Source organism: Lycorma delicatula, chromosome 5 (genome assembly GCF_047948215.1).
Source record: "Lycorma delicatula isolate Av1 chromosome 5, ASM4794821v1, whole genome shotgun sequence".
Lineage (NCBI taxonomy): Eukaryota > Metazoa > Arthropoda > Insecta > Hemiptera > Fulgoridae > Lycorma > Lycorma delicatula.
Genome location: NC_134459.1, coordinates 138,620,894 through 138,642,061, shown reverse-complemented (window position 1 = coordinate 138,642,061; position 21,168 = coordinate 138,620,894). Strand labels below are relative to the sequence as shown.

At 29.1% G+C, this 21,168-nt stretch overlaps 1 protein-coding gene across 3 annotated transcripts in view; it reads left to right on the top strand.

Moving 5' to 3' along the window:
* Positions 1–18,784, top strand: part of Rcd1 (Reduction in Cnn dots 1) — a 60,498-nt gene extending 41,714 nt beyond the window's left edge. For 2 of the 3 annotated variants that reach the window (XM_075367140.1, XM_075367141.1), the window contains exons 12-15: positions 944–1,056; positions 4,445–4,712; positions 7,839–7,964; positions 16,114–18,784. In XM_075367140.1, coding sequence (XP_075223255.1) covers positions 944–1,056; positions 4,445–4,712; positions 7,839–7,964; positions 16,114–16,550 — 944 coding nt within the window. In that variant the 3' untranslated portion in view covers positions 16,551–18,784. Of the gene's footprint in view, positions 1–943; positions 1,057–4,444; positions 4,713–7,838; positions 7,965–15,326; positions 15,514–16,113 lie in introns of all 3 variants that reach the window. The other variant, XR_012756535.1, reaches the window with a different exon arrangement.
* Positions 18,785–21,168: the final 2,384 nt, after the last annotated feature.

Here is a 21,168-nt window from a genome sequence, read left to right as displayed (position 1 = left end):
GTTTTTTGTTCAACAGTGAGGTTTTTTGGCATCAATTTTGCACAAACATTTTTCATGTCAAATTTGTTTGTTAAATTTTGGTAGACTGTGGTACGGTTCAAATTCAATTGTTCTGCGGTCAGAATGACTGTTAATTGCTGGTCATACCATATCAAGTCTCTGATTTGCTCAACGTTGTTATAAATTTTTGATGTTAATGGTCTTCCAGAGCGTGGATTGTCCGCAACTGATTCCTGGCCATTTGAAAATGTTTTAAACCACCTAAAAACTTGGGCTTGTGACAGAGGTTCATCTCCAATTTTTCAATCTTGAGAAAGTAGCATTCTCACCAAGTTTAACACAGAACTTGATTGTACAATATTGCTCATAATTAGTATCACTCATATTTGTAACACACAACAAAAACTCGTTTCACAAATAGTTTATTTACATCTCACATGGCGGCAACAATAGATTAAAAATATTAATACCTAATATAGATCAGCTGTTCATATAACCATATGTTTACTAGTAACTCTACAGTGTTGTCACTTTTGTTGCCAAAGAAACTATAGTCTCATTACTTTTTTTGCAGACCTGGTATTCTGTTGAATAGCTCTTATTTTTCCTTGCAATATGATGCAGTCTATTTCACCAATGTTTAAAATTTGCTTATTATTGATTATAATTTTAAGATTTTCAGATAAATGTTAAAAAAAAAATAAAAGACAGAATCTTACTTTTTTCTAGCAATAATTAAAAAAAAAAAAAAAAAAAAAAACCTATATTTGTAACATTGTTCCAGCATCATCAAGGAGTTGTATTAATGCTTGTAGATTGAAATTATTCTTGAGTTCTGTTAAATTTGTATTTGTTATTGAGTTCTGAAATAATTGATTACTGACATTTTCTCACCACTTGTAATAATAAAGTAAAATTTTTAATACTTTTACATTTTGTTTAGGTCGTAAACCGAAGGTTTTAAGTTTACAACAGAAGAGTGTGGTCTCTAATGAGAACAGGTGGTCTGCTACTGGGGTTACACCTACCACACCATCTCGGCCTGTCGTAACTCAGGTTTGTTAAGGTTGATTTCACTGCTTTTTATTTTCTTTTTTTATTTTATTTTTATTTATTACTAAATTTTTAAGTTTTATTGACTCAGTTGTCATTTTTTAGTGCTGTATATGAAGATCCACTTATATTAATTTTATTTATATTTTTATCATTTAAAAAATCATCGTTTATTGACCTACATTTATTAGTTTCACCTAGAACATGTTCAATGATAATGTGCAGCAATAATAAGATTATTTTTATCAATAAAATGGCAGTTTCTGGAGGTTAGTTAGATTATTTGGTGAATTGCTTAGCTATAAGTCGAATGCAGGCTAATGTAGCACTCAGGGGCTTTGACGTTTTTGTAGTAAGCAGTAGTTTTCCTTTTTCAAAATTTACAGTTTCAGATGATCGGATTAGTTTAAATTTTATGAGGAATGAATATCTCTGGAACAGCTGCCTGGCTGTCAAAATAGGCACCTTAGTTCTATATTTCTTTTCTTAAAACCCTAAAAAAAAATTGGCTGCCTTTCCACTTACTAGAAGGTGCCAACAAAAAACCTCAGATGGAACCACGGCAACAGCTGACCCATTATCAAAGAAAAAGGAATAAAGAATAATGAGAATGGAAGGGAATGATTAATCAACAGAGTGAAAGATTGGCTCCCATGATTGTGACTATTCCCACTGATCGGAATAATTAACTAAATTTTCCTGTAAACTTAAAGTTTGGATAGTAGGTGTATAATATTTTATTTATTCTCATTCATAATGTATAAAATGTTTATAACTTTTTTGTTAGTTTTGAATAAATTATTTATTTTAAACATGCATTGTAGTTTGGTCTTTTATTTTGTCATAGTATCTTAATTGTATGTCCAATTTTCTTAGAGATGGATTTTTTATTTTAGTATGTTTGGGCTCTTTTGCAGTGCTTTTTTTGTTTTGCACAATCTTTTGCTGCTTTGTGCAAAACTATTTAGTGCTCTAATATTTCTTTATTGATTTTTCTGCAAAATTAAATATCTGTTTTAGTTAATCTATAGGTAAGCATTGGTTTGTATTTACATCCAAAAGTGTTAGTAACCCATCTGGTCGGGTGCTCTTTAAAATTGGCCGTATGATTAATAATGGGTACTGCATATTCGTTATTATTAGGAATTGGTTATGATAGTCTACATTAACCTTGTTACTTTATAAATTCAGTAAAAGCCGTAGAAATTATGTTAAATAGAATTTCTCTTGATTTTTACTCATTATCTGGAGAATAGAAACCTGAAAATATGGTCAGACTTTATTTATTAATTAATAAATACCTAATTTTATGGAATTTAATTATTTTTTTTTGTATAAATTTATTTGCTCATTTTATTTTTTTCATTTTTGATTCTATTAATAATGAAAAAATAGAAATTGAATTTAGTACAGATGTGCTAGGCAGTAACATTTTAAAAGATGTAAATTTTTTAATCAATCTATAAATTACAGACTGAATATGATCTGAAATTTATATTGCACATTACATGAGGAGCATGTACTTCCCTGTTTAAATGATGTTAACACATGTTTTTCACATAAGTTAAAGTGTATTTTGATGAAAGGATAAATAATTTTTTCTTAAAAAACTTTTTCCCAACTCACTAATTTGATTTTTCCCCTGCTTTTATTACTTTACACATATATTGGCTTCTTCAGAACATTTTATGAAAAATAATATAGTTAGCACTGAATGTTCTGATAAAGCAGTGATCTCTGTAAAAGTAATAAACGTAAAAAAAAAAAAATTAGTAAGTGAAAAAAATAATTTTTATTTACAACTATATTCTGCTAGTACTCACTCAGCCACACGTATTATTTACTAAACTATTTATCTTTCTGAATTTGTATCTGTGCCAGTACCTTTAATTAAATTTAGGTGACATGTTCTTCCTGCAGTACTTCACCAGCTAATTGAACTATAAACTGAATAATCTCTTGTTATTTTTCTTCAGTGACTACTTAACAAGATATTGTAAAATTTGATTAAGCAAAATTAAAATTGATGTGACGGAAAAATAGATTTGTACATTTACCAGAAATGTTTTTTTTTTTTTTCAGTTTCCACAATTTAAAATTTATTTAAATTTAGTAATCCCTCTCTGTTTGTAATAGTTACATTCTGAGAAAATGTCAAAGTTATAAAAACTGAATAGTTAGGCTGTAAAGTAAAATAAGTAGAATAAAAATAGATGCATTTTTTAAAATTATGAATGTTGCTTGTTAATATAGTTTCTGGTTGTGTAAATAAATTTGATTATTACATTTGTTTCTAATTTATTATGCATTCTCATTAACAAATAGTAAATGCAAATTTAAATGTAAAAAAAGGATAAAACATACTTGAAACTTATTAAATTATATTTTATTTGAGGCTTTACTTTTCAGAATTGTTTTTATTTTGAAAATAAAAATGAAATATTTTTTACTGTTAATTAATTATTTTTTAAATTCTTTATTCATCTTGTGTTGTGCCATTAGAATTTTAGCCTTATATTTGATCTGAACAGTTTGTTTCGTATGTACACGTTTCCAGAATTCGGTTTTGTAACTCTTGTTACTGAATTTGACATTTTATTCTAGATTTCATAATGAATTTTAATTTAATTATTCTGTCCACCTATCCATTTGCTGAGTTAAAATTATCCACTTGCTGTTTTATTAATTCCTTTAAATTCATCTGCGAGTTCTGTTAAATGTTTGCACATGATTTGGTATCAGAGCAGTGGATTTTTATGAATTAACTATATGTTCCATTTTTCTTCTTTTTTTTTTTTTACGTAATGTGCTTTAATAATCTTTTGCAGTATAATGAATAATTTTATTTCTTCTACCCAACCATTTATATGATTCTGTGATCCACTGTGGTGTCATTTTTTCCATCACTGAAAATTAATGGATAAATTTTTGCAGCTGTTATATTAAACGTACCTTCAAAAGTTCCACACAGATAGCATTATTTTAAAGCATCTAGAATGCCTTAATGCAGCTGTTGCAAAAGCAATGTTGTGTCAGGTGAAAGAAATCAAATGCTTACATCAGTATTAGAAAACTTCATTGTTTCTTTTATTATTACTCATCTTACTGACCACAAATAAACAAAACTGCAGATTTAAAAATATGAATTATAAGGGATTACTGAACAATCTTTTTAAAAAAATTATATCACTTTGTTTATTAAATGTTTGTTGAACATTGAAGTTATACATACATAGCTTTAAAATAATATATACCCAATAGACAAGAAGTTTAATTTTTTTTTAAATTTGTTTATCGATTTAATTCATTTAGATAATATAGTTGCATTAAAAAATGGCTGATAAACTGTTGTTTGTTCTCCATTACATTTTTTTGTATTTTATATTTTTAGGTAACAGCAGTAAGCACAGGCGTTGCGGGAACAGTCACAGGTAATATGATTTGCAAAACAGTTGGTGCACCATTGACCGGCTTAAGATTAGCTCCTCCAACTTCTGTAGATTGTAAATCCAGTAATGAAATGAAAACTGTTCAACTCAGTATACAAGGTTCAATAGTAAGACAGGCGACCTCAACCACATTACCTTCTGAGGGTGGTATAACTGTAGTTGCGTCAGCTCCTGCTTCTCAGCCAATAACATCATCAGGAAAAGACATCGGTGAATAACTTGTTCATCTTTTGTATGTTTATCGATTAACATACTTTATTGTATATTTCATATTATAGAATATTTTATGTTATAATCCAACTTGAATAATTTATTCAAGTCCTTTAATTTATTTTTATGTATTCTTTTGGTAACTATTTTATTAACAGATGATAGTTATATGGTACTCTCTAGTTTCTATAATCCAATTGTTGCTAATTTGAATCTCTTATCACAAATTATAATTATTTTACTTCAGTAGGAAATAGCTATAAAATGAATTTGAATTTATTATAAATTAATGTAGAAAGTAGAATTAAAATGGAAAAAATGCTAATATTATTAATTGCAAATAACACTAAAATTATTAATACTTAAGAATTTATGTTGAAACTCACTTGCCCCTTCCATTTGTAATATTCTTGTCAGGAAGACTTGTATATGTTATTTAACTTCATTTTATGCAGTATTCAGCTCCAGTTTGATTGTCGATTATATTTTGAAAGATTCATAATTAAAAAAAAAGAATTAATGATCACATTGATGATTAGAAACTTAAAATAAAGTACTTTCTTCAGCTTAGTTTAATTACCGGTACTTGTATAAGTCGACACGTAATAGAAATATCTGTCATAGTGGGTTTTTTAGCTTTAAAAATTAAAGTGAATAAAACTCAGCATAATGTTAGTGACACTGTTTTTATTTATTTATTAAATGTATAACGCTCAGAAATATTGAAAAATGTTAGTCACTGACTAAAGTAATCAAAATAATCTACATAAAGAACTCTCAATTTTTTTTTTCAGAAAATGTTAAAGTAGTAGAAATAATCTTGTTATTTAAATGATAAATTTGAAATAATAGAAATAAAAGCAAAACTGATTTATTATTTAAAACAAAAAAAGTTATTTTCAATTACTTACATATAAGATCAGACCAGGATATTCATTTAATAGGTTATTTACCATGCAAACATCCAGTTGTTAACTATGTGCAAAATATTATGAACTTGAAACTGGGGATGTTAATGAGAAAATAAGAGACAATTGCTGCTTTTGATACGTTTATGAAATGGACAACTGAAATGATCCGATACTATAAGCCATGGTGCTGTCAATATACAGGATGATTCAGGAGGATAAGGCAATACTTTGACATTCTAGAGGCTAAAAATAACAAAAAAGTTCATATAAACATAGGTCCGAAAACACTTCGTTAGCGAGTTATACAGGGTGAAAGATTTCATCGAGTTTCAGTTCCTCTGGGTAAATTAAGGCTTTCTGAAATTCTGGGAAGGTCAATTAACGGGCAAATTCAATTTTTTCTTATTGTTTTTGAGCTGGGAAATTGAAAAAAAAATAGGTCCCAGAACTGTATCTCTCTTAGTTTCTAAGATATCCTATGTAAAACGCCAAAAATAGGGTCAAAAAACACATTTTTTTACGTTTGACGTACAATAACATTGTTAAATTGCCAATAAATCATACATTTTTTAAACATAAATTGTAGAGAATTTAATTATAAGAAGACTGATGTAAATAATGTGAACAGAAAACAAATAAAATTTTAAACATGTCGACTCATATTAACAACAAAACCGATGAAAACTTAGACGAAAATGTTACAAAAAAAAAGAAAATAGATGTGTCTAGTAGGTACAATAATTTTAGACCTAAGGAAAACAAGTTGGCAACACTGATTTTTTTCATCACAATTTGTTTAAATACTACTCATAGTTGTCACTCATTATTGCACTATCCTCCTGAGTCATTCTGTATATTGTAAATATGGCTATATAGGAGGCACTCTACAAACAGTTAAATTAAAAATGTTTAACATTCTTAATAAAAAAATGGACTAATGTACAAACAAGGCAATTGGTAGAGTTTTCTTCTCTGATTGTTTTGATCCTGGTTGCATAAAATCCACCATGAGAATGTCTCTTTGGTTTCAGAAAACAAATGATCATGATTCATGACGTTTAGTAGGTTGTTTAAATTTTTGTCTGTGATAAAAATTTAATGATGCCACCATATGATATATTGTTTTGACTTGAAGTCTATGTACAAAATTGATATTTCATCATCAACTCTACTTTATTTTAAAAGTCCGATTGAAAAATCTTATTTTAATTGATCAGTATCATCGCAAAGAATTTTGTTAAATTTTTAAAGTTTTCAAAATATTTAGGCGATTAGTATTAGTATTTAAGAGATTAAAATGATGAAACATTTTAATGACATACGGTTCCATATAGAAAAAATGTACTGATGATCAGCATACAAAATAGACAATCATGCAAAAATTTATCAATAGTCATACTTCTTTTAATACAGTCCTACAGAGGATGTTTGGTTTGGCTAATTTACACAACACATGTAATCTGTTATTGGCTGACGACTGTTGTCTGAAAATAGACATTCAAATTCTAATAAAATGCTTACCACAGAGCAAGGTAGAAAAATCACCTATAGCAATTCAAAGAAAGTATTATTAACCAAACCAAAATACTGCTGATATCTCAGAAAAATTCAGTAGAAGCATTTAAGCATTCATATTCAACATGTGTGTGTACATGTGATTTTAAAATGTTTAATTTGTCTAATACATGTCAGAGCCACTCATTCATCAAAAAAACTTTTACATGATGTTATTTCTTTTGATTCAAATAATTGTTACAAAGGAAATTTTAAAGTAGTATTTGTTACAGGTTTAATGAGACTTCTTAATATTTTAATAAAATGCTTGGGAGTCATCAAAGAAGGTGATTGCAAAATCATCAGCATAAAATTAATTCATTACAGGTTTATTCATGTATTTTACAATTTCATTAATTGACAATTTTTTACTTCTTTGTAGAGTAATGAATAAAACAAAAAATAAAATTACTTATTTATTTATAAAAAATTGTTAAATTGTTTACATGCTTGCCCAAAAAATAAAAAAATATTTATATTGTGTAAAAAATTTAGTTCTTTTTAAATTCTGTAGAAGAAACATTTAGGTTAGTGTTGTACCTCGGAGTGTATAAAGAAAGATTTTTTTATAATATTAAAAAAAATCTTTTAATCTCATTATAAAAATATGATTTTAAATCGTTATTACTATTAACCTAATGCTATCTTTTGTGGGTGGCAGTGATTCAAGTGGCAAATTCTAGCAAGAGTCGAAGTCTGCCATCAACCGGCAGCCATCTGACATCTTTGTCATCTTTGCTACAACCAGCTCCCACCATTGTATTATCACCCAGCAAATCTATCAGAGGTACTTTACATTATTGTTTTTTTATTGTTACTTTCATGTGTACTATATTTTGAAATTGTATCTATTATTATTTTGTAGAATGAATGAACTGACTCATGCTTTTAAATTATCAGTAAAGGGATAAAAGGTCAATAGATGAACAATAGTTTCAGGAAAATACTGTATTTCCTATTGATTATTTACAGATTGTTTTAGAAATTGGGCTAAATAAGCACACAGTTAAATGACAGTTCTGATACAAATGCATGAAATTTTAAGAACAGCAAGATTAAAATATACTAGAATTCACCTATTTTTATTGCTTATTAATTTCTGTATGGAAGAAGTGATTATACTTGGGACAGAAGAAGAATTTTTAAGTTACATATAATACATTAATCTGAAGAAAAAAATAGTCATTTAATTATTCTTGTGCTGAAATAAGTGATAAATTAGAAATAATAAACAAGATCAATAATTCAATTTGAAAGAATAGGAAAATGAATTTATTTTTTTTTTTTTGTCTTCAATCATTTGACTGGTTTGATGCAGCTCTCCAAGATTCCCTATCTAGTGCTATTCATTTCATTTCAGTATATCCCCTACATCCAACATCCCTAACAATTTGTTTTACATATTCCAAACATTGCCTGCCTACAAATTTTTTTCCTTCTACCTGTCTCTCCAGTATTAAAGCAACTATTCCAGGATATTAAAAAAATCTTTTAATCATATTATAAAAATATGATTTTAAATCATTATTACTATTAAACTATAGACCTAGAATATGTGGCCTATAAGTCTGTCTCTTCTTTTAACAGTATTTTTCCAAATGCTTCTTTCTTCATTGATTTGCTGCAACACCTCTTCATTTGTCACTTTATCCACCCATCTGATTTTTGACATTCTCCTATAGCACCACATTTCAAAAGCTTCTAATCTTTTCTTCTCAGATACTCCGATTGTCCAAGTTTCACTTCCATATAAAGCGACACTCCAAACATACACTTTCAAAAATCTTTTCCTGACATTTAAATTAATTTTTGATGTAAACAAATTATGTTTCTGACTGAAGACTCGTTTCGCCTGTGCTATTTGGCATTTTATATCGCTGCTGCTTCATCCATCTTTAGCAATTCTACTTCCCAAATAACAAAATTCTTTTGTTAAAACAAAACTTTCGTTAAAACAAAACTTTCGTTTTGTTCTTTTTTTTTCATGCAGTAGTTGCGTAGGACTTCATCCATGCCATTCACTGTTCCTTCTAAATCTTTTTTACTCTTAGCTAAAATTACTATATCATCAGCACATCGTAGCAGCTTTATCTTCTCATCTTGTACTGTTACTCAGGATCTAAATTGTTCTTTAACATCATTAACTGCTAGTTCTATGTAAAGATGAAAAAGTTATAAGGTAACGGGGATAGGAAACATCTTGTCGAATTCCCTTTGTTATTATGGTTTCTTTCTTATGTTCTTCAATTATTACTGTTGCCGTTTGGTTCCTGTAAATGTTAGCAATTGTTCTTCTATCTCAATATTTGAACCCTAATTTTTTTTAAATGCTGAACATTTTATTCCCGTCTACGTTATTAAATGCCTTTTCTAGGTCTATAAATGCCAAGTATGTTGGTTTGTGTTCCTTTAATCTTCCTTCTACTATTAATCTGAGCCTTAAATTTGCTTCCTTTGTCCCTATACTTTTCCTGAAACCAAACTGGTCTTCTCCTAACACTTCTTCCAATCTTCTCTCAATTCTTCTTACAGATTTCTAGTTAAAATTTTTTTTAGCTAGTTAAGCTAATTGTTCTGTATTCTTCACATTTATCTGCCCCTGGTCTATTCCAGGAGCCTTTCTGCCATTCAAATCTTTTAATGCTCTCTTAAACTCAGATCTCAGTATTGTTTCTCCCCTTTCATCCTCTTCGACTTCCTCTTCTTCCTCAATAACACCATTTTCTAATTCATTTCCTCCGTATAACTCTTCAATATATTCCACCCACCTATCGACTTCGCCTTTCGTATTATAAATCTGTGTACCATCTTTGTTAAACACATTATTAGATTTTAATTTATGTACGCCAAAATTTTCCTTTACTTTCCTCTATGCTTCGTCTATTTTACCAATGTTCATTTCTCTTTTCGCTTCTGAACACTTTTTTTTAATCCACTCGTCTTTCGCTAATTTGCACTTCCTGTTTATAGTATTTCATAATTGTCGATAGTTCCTTTTACTTTCTTCATCACTAGCATTCTTATATTTTTTAAGTTCATCCATCAGCTTCAATATATCATCTGAATTAGTTAAACATTGACGACACAAAAGCCCAGAAGACAAAAGAATTAAATACAAGAAGTATAAAAAAGAATATCAGGGTTTAAAGCTACTTAATGTCTCTTAACTTTGATGTAAAGTAATGAATCACAAATAAAATGAAAGGTATCCTACAGTTTTCCCTAAAAGTGTTCAATAAGTGTCCAACTTATTGAAGTGATCTTGAAGGCCACTGAAAACAGGCTCTGTCATTGGGTACCTGCCAACCGTTCCAGTGGTTGGAGAAAACATCAGTCAACCAATCCTATACAGAGTTATGTTAGCAAGGAGATACACCATTTTGTTACCAAATAAAATTCTATGGTTCATCTTATAGTTAGGGAAGAATTCCATATCTGCTGAATATCTAAATAAGCAATACCTGTTAAGCTTGGTTCAGCAAAAAAGGACAGCTTGTAAAATTGCCAGCAGAATAGTGCACAAAAGAAATTTAATTTTGGCGAATCCATTTCACATTGTTAGGGTTCACAAGGATTCTCCGAACTCTACCACACATAATGGACATTATGTGTGGTAGAGTTTTTTTTTTTAAGATGAAATTTTGACTCATCACGTAACACAATACAATCAAGAAAGTCATCATCTTCAGGCTGCAACATTTTGTTTTTGAAGTCGGCACGTACACTATAATCGGTAGGCTTCAGAGCTTGTAACAGTTGTAAACTCTATGAACACTTGTAAGCATTATCTTAAAAATTCCACATTGCCATCACTGGTATTGCTAGTTAGTAGCTGGCCTTCCTAACAAATTTTTTAGGACTAAGCAGGGAAGAATCCCTGTCATATTCAAAATTTTCTTCAAACAACCTTGACCATACTCTTCCCTTTACACAAGGGAAGAGTACAGTCATTTACATTCGGTAATTTCATACCAATTATGCCATTGACGAATATTATTGTCACTCTGGTGGATCACAGTTAAACTTTCTAAAGGACACATATTGAACTATAATTACAAATTCACATTCTGCAAACTGCAAAACACAGAAGGCTTTCTGTTCAGCAGTCGCTATTTTTGTTTGTGGTGCAGAAAGGTAGGGAATCATTCTATGGCTATGTGCTTAACTAAAACTGCCCCTTTTACATTTGATTCTAGCCTTAAATCAACACTGTACACCCCATCCAAGAAGTGTAACAAATTAAAAACCCAGTTTTTACTTTTGTACACCGAGTATTATAGTGTTGATAGAGATTATTGAAGTCAGTTTAATATAAAGAATGTGATAGAAAGGATTTGAGACAGTTTGGAAAGAAAGATTTTAGCAAAATCCTGTTAAAAGAAAGCTTCTTTTTTCTAACTTCTGGGACCACAATTAGGTATTGCTTCAGAGGATGAAATAAATGATAAGTAGCATGTGAAAATGCCATGCCTGACCAGAATTCGAACCTGGGACCTCCGGATGAAAGGCCGAGACACTATTAGGGTTAGTTTAGTGGGTCATTTTAAAGCAGGAGAAGATTAGATTGTAGTATATTTATGACATAGTATTGTGTTATTATTGTAGTATTTGCTTATAAATGAATTGTATTAGAGTAGAAACTAAAAAAGACAGTAGATTGATATATGTTAAACATATAATTAAAGATATGAGATGTTTGTAATTAAGAAAGAGTGTTAAGATAAATGCATTTCATGAGGGAATGGGGAAATCCAACCAAACCAATCAAAACACAACTTATGAGGAAAAATAACTTTTAATTCTTCGGGCTGATCTAGTGGTTAAACTTGTCGCAAATCAGTTAATAGCTGATTTTCAAAGTTGGAGGTTCTGAGGTTCAAATCTTAGTAAAAGTTGGTTGCTTTTGTACGGATTTTAATACTAGGTAGTGGATACCACCACAGTACACCAGGGTGTACTGTAGTGATTGGGGTTCAATTAATCACACATCTCAGGAATGGCCGGCCTGAGTGTATAAGGTCACACCTCATTTACATTGTCAACCTCATCCTATTGGAGCATTGAGGGGTTGCTTAATGTTCAGTAGTTGATCAGATTGCAAAATACACATTACAAAAAATAAGATTTATCAGAAGAAGATCAGCTGTTTTAATATAAAAAATTGGTATATTACTAATACCAGGAATAAACTGTTATGCTGCTGTGTTATGGGTTTTAAGTTCGGTCTCTAGTTTTCAGTTATTTTCTATTACTGATATCAACTATCAGATCATTACATTGAAACAGTCTGTTGCTGTTCTATATTGAAAAATCATACTATATTCCCATTGTATTAGAGGATTAAAATTAGCTGTTGGTTATTCTAAATATAAATATAGAATGATTTTCTGTGTTTAAAATAATAAAGGGTTCGTACAATTGTTCATAAGGTAATTTAAATGATATGAGGTACTGTGTTTATGTTTTTTGTCAACCTGAAAAATTTTCACTTAGACATTCACTTACAACAGGATAATTTTGTGTTAAGGTCCATATTATATTTTTAAATGACGAGACAACATTTTTGTTACTGTTATAAACATTTATTTATTCTGAAAATGTACAAAATCAGATGTATTCAAAAAAAAAAATACATTTACATAAAGATATTTAATATTTTAGAATAATTTTATTTAGCATGGCCCGTTGGTATATATAATATATAAATTATAATTCTGCTTACCAACCAATGTAATTAATTATTATGTTCTAGTGGTTTTGGAAGTTTTTTTCATCTTCCAGAACATTTGATAAGCTTATATAATTAATTATTCACTTCACATATTAATTTGGTGTATATTAAAATTATAATAAAATAAATTTCCATAAATATAACAATCGCTCGTCATGTTATAAAATAAGTCATACATTTGTACATCTAGTCACTAACAGCACCTCATTTGTTATCTATATACATAACATTATCTAGCTACATAACAGTTGAGACACTTTTATCAACTAGATGTACAAATATATATTACTTATTTTATAAGATGACGATCGATTGTTATATTATGGAAATTTATTTTATTATTATTTTAATATACATCAAATTAATATGTGAATGATTATATACAAGTTTATCAGATGTTCCTGATGATGGAAAAATAACTTCCGAAAGCGCTAGAACATAATAATTTATTACTTTTTTTTTTTTTGTCTTCAGTCATTTGACTGGTTTGATGCAGCTCTCCAAGATTCTCTATCTAGTGCTAGTCGTTTCATTTCAGTATACCCTCTACATCCTACATCCCCAACAATTTGTTTTACATACTCCAAACGTGGCCTGCCTACACAATTTTTCCCTTCTACCTGTCCTTCCAATATTAAAGCGACTATTCCAGGATGCCTTAGTATGTGGCCTATAAGTCTGTCTCTTCTTTTAACTATATTTTTCCAAATGCTTCTTTCTTCATCTATTTGCCGCAATACCTCTTCATTTGTCACTTTATCCACCCATCTGATTTTTAACATTCTCCTATAGCACCACATTTCAAAAGCTTCTAATCTTTTCTTCTCAGATACTCCGATTGTCCAAGTTTCACTTCCATATAAAACGACACTCCAAACATACACTTTCAAAAATCTTTTCCTGACATTTAAATTAATTTTTGATGTAAACAAATTATATTTCTTACTGAAGGCTTGTTTAGCTTGTGCAATTCGGCATTTTATATCGCTCCTGCTTCGTCCATCTTTAGTAATTTTACTTCCCAAATAACAAAATTCTTCTACCTCCATAATCTTTTCTCCTCCTATTTTCACATTTAGTGGTCCATCTTTGTTATTTCTACTACATTTCATTACTTTTGTTTTGTTCTTGTTTATTTTCATGCGATAGTTCTTGCGTAGGACTTCATCTATGCCGTTCATTGTTTCTTCTAAATCCTTTTTAATCTCGGCTAGAATTACTATATCATCAGCAAATCGTAGCATCTTTATCTTTTCACCTTGTACTGTTACTCCAAATCTAAATTGTTCTTTAACATCATTAACTGCTAGTTCCATGTAAAGATTAAAAAGTAACGGAGATAGGGAACATCCTTGTCGGACTCCCTTTCTTATTAGGGCTTCTTTCTTATGTTCTTCAATTGTTATTGTTGCTGTTTGGTTCCTGTACATGTTAGCAATTGTTCTTCTATCTCTGTATTTGAACCCTAATTTTTTTAAAATGCTGAACATTTTATTCCAGTCTACGTTATCGAAAGCCTTTTCTAGGTCTATAAACGCCAAGTATGTCGGTTTGTTTTTCTTTAATCTTCCTTCTACTATTAATCTGAGGCCTAAAATTGCTTCCCTTGTCCCTATACTTTTCCTGAAACCAAATTGGTCTTCTCCTAACACTTCTTCCACTCTCCTCTCAATTCTTCTATATAAAATTCTAGTTAAGATTTTTGATGCATGACTAGTTAAACTAATTGTTCTGTATTCTTCACGTTTATCTGCCCCTGCTTTCTTTGGTATCATAACTATAACACTTTTTTTGAAGTCTGATGGAAATTCCCCATTTTCATAAATATTACACACCAGTTTGAATAATCTATCAATCACTTCCTCACCTGCACTGCGCAGTAATTCTACAGGTATTCCGTCTATTCCAGGAGTCTATGCCAGGAGCAATTTATTACATTGGTTGGTAAGCGGAATTAATTTATATATCTTTATATTTCATATTTATCATTATCGATAGTATTGTAAGGTTTTAAAAACGATAAAATTTAATATACTGTAAAAAAATTCATCTACCTCCTTTCTGAAATTAATTTGGTTTTGCTCCATCATAATTTGACTTTTGTGTTGTATAAGTGTAATTATCACTGTTTCTTACAGTAATGTATTACGTCATAATTTGAATTAGCACAATTTTAATTTTACACCAATTTCTTGTGATAAGTGTTAAATGGGTTATTTTCAAACTTGTATCCTTATGTGAATACTTACCATAGACCTTTTTTTGGAAAAAAAGTTGGTTGTACACAATTTTTTTTTTGAAAACCATTGTATTTGTTTTTGGTCAAATTATTTGTATCAGGAAATTTACCTAAAAGGTTTCCTTTAAAGAATCCTCCATACATGTAAGCTTAGAATATAGTAGTCATTTCTTTTACAGAATTAAGGTACTATTAGAACAGAGCACTGAAACAACTGCAATAACACACTGTATTGAAGCACAAATAGTTTCTACTCTTACCGAATTGACCGATAGTAGTGTTGCTGTAACAGAACAGTTGGCAGTTTGCCATTATCATTTGGTTGGAGCTGAACACAGAACCACATTATTATTAGATTTGAATAAGGTAAACAAATTATTATAATTTAGCTCTTCAAACAGTTAATTTAAAAACCAATATTATCACACAGATAAACATATACATGCATGGTACTTAAAAAGTTAATTGACTTTTTAAAAAACTTTTGGTAAAATTATTTTGAAAAATAGTTTTACCTTGTGCAGATTTCAGATTTAAATACTTAAACTTTTAGATTCCTTGTTAAGTACTTCAATATTCCTACAATATTTAAATGACCTTCATTTACCATGCTCATGCATGAAGTAACTTCCTGCATTTTTATTTTGATATAGTTCCAAATTCAGTTCTGTTGAGTAGAATAAAAAGTGAAAGCGCTAGGTGGTAATAGCAGAGATTACAGATTTGAGTTTGTACAGTATATTTACATAATGCTGCATGGCAACTACAGCTATGTAAAGCATGTGTTGGTCAGGACCTTGATTTTCTATTAGACATTATATCAAAGACATTTTAATTGTAATATAAGCGATCAGATAGTGTTTCTTTCTTACGCTCTGCATTTTTGCCAAAAGTTGTGTAGTTTTTTTTTTAATAGTTTGTTAGCACCCCTAAGCATTTTTCAGATACAAACTATTTGTTTTTCAGATGATGGATTGCAACAGCAACAACAGCATCATATTATTCCAACTTCAATAGCAGCAGCAATCAGTGATGGTATTGATCAGTCTAGTCTAGTAGAAGAACTGACTCCAGACCGAATTCTGGAGCTTCCAGTTATATTTGAAGATCAACAGCCAGAAGAACAGCCAGATCTATCGACCGTTAAAGTGATTTTAGGAAACAATAGTACTACCAAAAAACAGCAACCGCTTAAACCAACCATACCAGCTATTAAATATATTAAAAAACCGCAACAGCAAGGTGTGAAGTACACAAAAATATTTTTAAGGAAAAAGGATGAAAATCTAGAGACTACACCTACCAGTGTGTTTGTTGAAGAGGTGAATGACAATGAATTGAATTCAAATCGTGTTTCACGATTACGTCATATACCAGCGACAGAACATTCACAGTTTTGTTAAGTTATTTCTTTGTTTATAAGTTGTTAAGCTGTTTTTAGTATATTTAAATAAATTTTCTTTATTGAATTTGGGTATTTGTAAACAGATAAGAATATAGTATAAAGTGACATATTTGTGTTAAGTTTCTAAATTAAAGAGTCTTTTTCTTAAAGAAAAGTTTCTAAATTGAAAAGGCTTTTTGTAGAGAAACTGCATGTCACTAATGTTCAGTGTCATCAGGAAAAGTGTCTAGGATTTCATTGCTACATAATAACATATTAAAAGTAAACTTACTTAATAAACATCAAGGTTAATAAACATCAAAAGAAACGGCTAAATTTTGAAATAATTTATTGTTTTACTGATATCCTCCCCCTGTGTTGCAAAAATCTGTTTGATACTCTTATTTTCATCTGTTTATACTTATATTAGGTGCAGCAATGATTGCCGTTTGAGTTTATAGGTTGCAAATTATTTCAGCCAAGAATGCGTAGAAAATGTGAAGTTGCACTAAAGCTTCATGGTAGACAAGAAACTGCCCTCCCCTCTTCAATCTGATTTTCTTATAATCTTGTAATATACCACATCTCAAATGTTAAGACTCATGTGGTTCTGGGACTGTTTTCCTGAAAAAATTATCATACTTCTTTCTAATTTTCATCTATCTATAGTAATCTATATTTTCAACACATCCTTGTAATTTTTTTATTGAATATGAATGTATTTACTGCACAATCAGTAATGTGCAATATGGTTATGATATGAGAATGCACTGGAAAATATCATTTAAACACTATAGCATGTGAACACTAACTTATCTGTTTCTACAAAGTGTTGCCTCATTCTAAACATAATATGTTTAGGGAAACTTTGTTCATCATTTTGAATATTGTTTCAAATTATTCAGACCGTTATCTAGCATTCTTTCATGTTTAAAAGCCGAGTTGTGCACATGTGTACTGTCAAAAATGAATTAAGTGCATTTTTTATGGCTTGTTTTATTTTCAGAAAATCAAGCTTCAAGATGCGATTTCTTCAGGCTGTTTACAACATCCAAGACACTTTGCTGTCTCTTCAGATTTAATGATGGAGAATAGCATATTACCTCTTGAAAGAGTCCTCACTTCCTGTGTGTTTAAACAGCAAGTTCTGGTACTGTATATAATTAACACACATGTTTTCAGGATTTCTGATGTCTAAGCAGTTCAATATTTTAAAGAATTTTTTTTTAATTACTTTTGAATCGCATAGATGAAATCACAGATGTCTTTTTATGATGACCCTGATTTGATTCAGTTTAATTATTTACTTAACCCAAATTTTATGTATTTTATTCATTTTTTTATGTTAGTTAAAGTATATTTTTGTTGCTTTGAATATATATATATATATATTTGAATATATATATATATTCTGTTTTGTTGCATAATTGTCAGCTTTTCCACCTGTTTAAAGTTTTTGAAAATGTATTTGCTTTTACAAGTTTTGTTTTCTTTCTAAATTTATCTGTTAATAACGATCCCTAAGAAGTATAAAAAAAATACTGCTGAAAAAGAAAGATTAGTAAGAAAGTAAGAAAATCTACTTGCAATCTAAAAGTAGATTGCAAGAGTAGGAGTAAGAGTAGACTTTGTGAAAGACAGTTTTTTATTAGGTCTTTTTATTTTTGTCTGCCTCATTTTACTGTATGCATCTGTTCTTATATCTCATCGTAGGTAACGAAAAGAATGATGAAAACATTTTTATAGAATTTTCTGTAGTATACATTCACTATCATCTATTCACTATAGATTCAGAGACCACTAAAATTAGCAACCTCAGAGAATTATCAAAGTTAAGTAATATAGAGTATATAATATAGATTGGGTAAATAAGTGAATATTCTGTTGTAAATCAGCAGTAAGAAGGAATCTCTGGTCATAAAATTTCAATTCTAACTTCTTTAATCTAGAAAATTGTATACATTTGTTGCATAACGTGCATAATTATTTAACCTGTTGATTTTGTATGCAAAAATGATATTTTCAAAATTTACACTTGTAATTTTTTTTTGAGTAGCTGGCAAGGATGTGGTTATGCTGTGATTGATTTTACTTATTTAAATATTTATATTCAAACATTTTGTATAAATTTCTAATGATACTTTTTTTGTATATAAAATTATTATAACTGTAAAAACTAATGTATCTGTATCATTGTAACTATTATTTTATTGTAGTCACCAAATATAAATTATAAGTAATAGACTTTAATAACTATTATTATTTTTGTAATTCGTATTTCTTTAACTTCTGTTTCTGTATATTTATTTATTTATTTATTTGTTAATCTTTGCCTTCGTATTTTAAAAAAATTTAAATAAATAAAAAATGTAAATCTTTTTTCCATCTTTGATGTGTGTCATATCATAAGAATATTACCTGTAAAAATCAGCAAGAAGTCTTATAATCATCAACAGTTTAATGAAGTTAACATTAACAGTTCAAGGAGTGAACATTGCAGCAATGGTGTTGACAGTTTAATGCAGAGAAGGAGAACATCTACAACATTAAGTTTATGTCCAAATTCATTAAGATTGATTTAATGTGTTATTTAATTTTGTCAAATGGGAATGCCATCACCCACCTTATGACATCTATGTAAAATTTTTACATTTTTCTGGCTATAATCCATGAAATTGTTACTATTATTTATCTTTAGTATATAAATATTTTTGTTAGATGGGTTCCACCAAACGCTTATTGATTGACACAAAGCATACTGTTTGAGTTCTGTACTACCATTTTTAAACTATTAGAAACAAGATGGTGATGATTCTCTCACATGTACTGTGACAGGTAATGCTACTGAAGAACTCGGGAGGGATACGTACATTTTATGAGTGAAGAGCTGAAGGCTCTTTTTGTCAATTGAAACCATCGTATTCCTGAATCGAATGGCGATGAATGAGTCATGACAAAAAGCGTACAAAAATTTTTGTATGTAAATGTTTAGGGTGGCTACTTGGAAAAACAACCTAAAATAAAAACTAAACATTTTTTTATGTAATAAAAATAAAAAGTTTATGACCCTTTTCTATTTATGTTTGTTCATCAGCCTTTGATGAAATTGATTTAACCAATAATAAATTTAATGACAATATTTGGAAAATTATTTCTAAGGAATTTTTTCACAACTTTCATGTAGTTTCTTCCTGGATGATATTCCATATGGGACAGCTGATCAAACCATTCTGAAAGCATACATCAGGTATGTAGAAGATAAGTCATATTTCATATATATATATTTTTAAGATTCATATTTTTCTCTACTGTTAATTATATTTAAAATTATGTACAAGTATAGCTTTTCTGGTTTTTTGTTTCACAATTATTATAATTAACACTAGTGAAATAATATTTCAAGACTAGTGTAAACAGTGATGGGTTTCATTACTGATGAGATAATAAGTACTACTTTACTACTGCAGCAAATGTTCATCAGATAAGGTTTTGTTAAAAAATTGTCAGATAGATCTTACTATAACTGTCTTGTATAGATATTACTATTTCTCTGAATTTTGTAAAGGAATGAAGTTAATTTTAACTTGTTTGAAAAGTATGATTTAGTAATAATAATAAGTGATGTGAATATAATAATTTACTTGATAAGAGTTAGAGCAGCTAACCCAAACTGTATCATTTTATGAGCATTCAAATATTTAGTTCCAAGCATCACATGCCCAACATAAGCATAATTTACAATGTTCCTTCATCTGAAAAAATTGGGTTCACTCACTAGAGTGAAATTATCTGCTGTTTTTTTAATCTATATTGGCAAAGCATATTTCTTAAGGCAATTGTAAAATAAAATAATTTAAAACTAATCATTAATTATAGCTAATAACATTATCATTAAGATTGCAAAAGAAGTGGTGGTATTTTCTTATAATTAATGTAAAAATGAAAAGAATAGTAATAGTAAGAAATACATTGTTTTATGGAAAACTAAATTTAGATTATTAGTTTACAGTTAGTAATAGCATAGAATTCTGTTAAAAGAAAGCTACAGTTTGATATTGATAGTCATGTTTATCAAATAATAAAATATTTTATTTGTGTTTCTTTTTCAAGTGCAATTAAGTATTAATACAATGTTGTCAATAACATTAGTTTAACACTAAGGGAGGAGTACCTTCCCCACTCACTTGCTCACTAACTTAGATGATGTGCAGAAAGCAGTATAATATAAAATGATCTTGTCTAAATATTGTGTTAACTATAATGATTTTTTATTTTATAGGATGATTTTTCAATCAATATCTTGACTATAATTTGCACTATTACTTGCCATTATATGTTGCATTATTACATAACTAAGTGGTATCTATAAAATCTGTCTCCAAACTGGATGTATACTACGAGTACATTTGCAAAGTTACTCTGTTGAAAAAACTAGATTTAACGAATCTTAATCTGATGAATCATTTATTATTGATTTCTTTATCTGTTAAAGATTCAAAAGTATTATAAAATTATTCTGCCTTCATTATGTCAAAGTAGTTTGTTCAGTTTTAAAGTTCTATATTTATAAAACAGAACTCAGTTTATTTCAACTTCACATCAGTGTAAAAGTTTTGCAGAGCAGTGTTATCCGATCA